General features: G+C 36.4%; 1 protein-coding gene across 1 annotated transcript in view; it reads right to left on the bottom strand.

Annotated features, from left to right (window-relative positions):
* Positions 1 to 558: 558 nt before the first annotated feature.
* LOC120091769 (nuclear transcription factor Y subunit B-9-like) overlaps positions 559 to 1,594 on the bottom strand; it is a 4,317-nt gene continuing 3,281 nt past the window's right edge. The window contains exon 2 of the mRNA XM_039049891.1: positions 559 to 1,420. Within this exon, the coding sequence (XP_038905819.1) occupies positions 783 to 1,420 (638 nt within the window). The 3' untranslated portion in view covers positions 559 to 782. The remainder of the gene's footprint in view (positions 1,421 to 1,594) is intronic.

The raw sequence follows: 1,594 nt of genomic DNA, 5'->3' as shown, positions 1-1,594 counted from the left end.
TCAACAACAAAAATATTTCTAATGCTTTTTTTCTAATTCTTTTTTCTTATTAATTTATTATCACAAGTACGTTTTATAATTCATTTTAAGTGAGGAACTAATTAAAGGGTTAAAAACAACTACATTTTTCAAACTTTATTGTTAAAATTGATACAATATTATTATCCAAGTAGGTAGACGTGGAATTAGATGAAATAGAAAGTTTAGGATTAAAAAGTTGATACAATTTGACAAGTTTAGAAGTTGAAACCGATTTTTCGGGGGAAAAAAAGTATTAAATGTTAAATTAGCATTATCATATAAAATATATTATTAAATCTAACTCATATTTACAAAATTTTGGTACTAAATAAGCACAATTATATAATTTAGGTTAAACATCAATCTCACCTATGAAGTTCAACCAAAAAAAGTTGATGAACACACATCTTTATCATTTATTCCATATCATTTATCAGATAATTATTAGTTTCTTGGTTAAAAAGAGAGTTTATATAAAGATGAAGGTAAAGAAAGTTAAGACAGGCATTTTCCTTAATAAAATTTACATGTTCTCATGATGCAAGAAAGTTTTTGGGGAATAACAAGAATTTAAAAAGTGAAAGAGAGAAGTTAGCAAAGACTATCTTGCAGCCATACAAACCACAGCAGCCAACCAGCCAGCCACCACCACCATCAAACCTAGCTAGAACAAATGGGTTATAATCACTTGTTGCTTTTTGATATTTATTCATTATATATATAGCTTTCATTTCAAATTAGTACCCTACTTCAAACTCATATCAAAGCTGGCTACCGTTTCCGGCGCTCGGGCCACCGCTCCCGCCTCCGTTATAGTATCCGCCCATTGCATCGAACATCCCTGCTGGGACATGCCCTATCTGAAATGCCTGCCCGTACGGTGGCATCATTCCCACTTGTGGCCCGTAATCCACATTGCGCCTCAAGATTGGCTCAGTGCGAATTCGGTCACTTTCCGACTCACGATAGCGGTTGAGGAAAACAGTTAGCGGTTCAATATAATCATCAAAACCTAGCTTCCCCATAGCCCAAAGGACATCCTCCGCCGTCACTGTCTTGCGTTGCTCCCGTTGGCATCGTTCGTTTGCCTCGCCAGTGATGAAGCTAATGTACTCTGACACACATTCTTGGATGGTCTCTTTGGCGTCGTCCGATATCTTTGCATGGGAGGGTAAGATCCGTCGCATGATGCGTATCACATTAGCTATCGGCATGTACTGGTCTTGCTCTCGCACCATGCATTGTTGGTTTTGCTCATTGTTGGTGGCGGTAGCGACCGGGATGGGGCTAGTGGCTGGGGAGTTGCCGGTGGCGGCTCCACCGTTAGAGAGGTGGTGATTGCTGTTTGGAGTGTTGTTGGCGGAGGTTGGCTTGTTTGGGGTCAGCAACATGTTCAATGCTAAATAAACCAAATGCTTAAAATTAAATTCAGATTCATCAAACGAACATAGATCCATATTTATTTATTTATTCCATTCATTAATACCCCTTTTTCAAAAATAATAAATTCGTAATCCAATACTTAAAAAAAAAAAAAAAAAAAAAAAAAAAAAAAAAAAAAAAAAAAAAAAAA

Source organism: Benincasa hispida, chromosome 11, assembly GCF_009727055.1.
Source record: "Benincasa hispida cultivar B227 chromosome 11, ASM972705v1, whole genome shotgun sequence".
NCBI lineage: Eukaryota > Viridiplantae > Streptophyta > Magnoliopsida > Cucurbitales > Cucurbitaceae > Benincasa > Benincasa hispida.
This window is presented reverse-complemented; position numbering and strand designations above follow the sequence as displayed.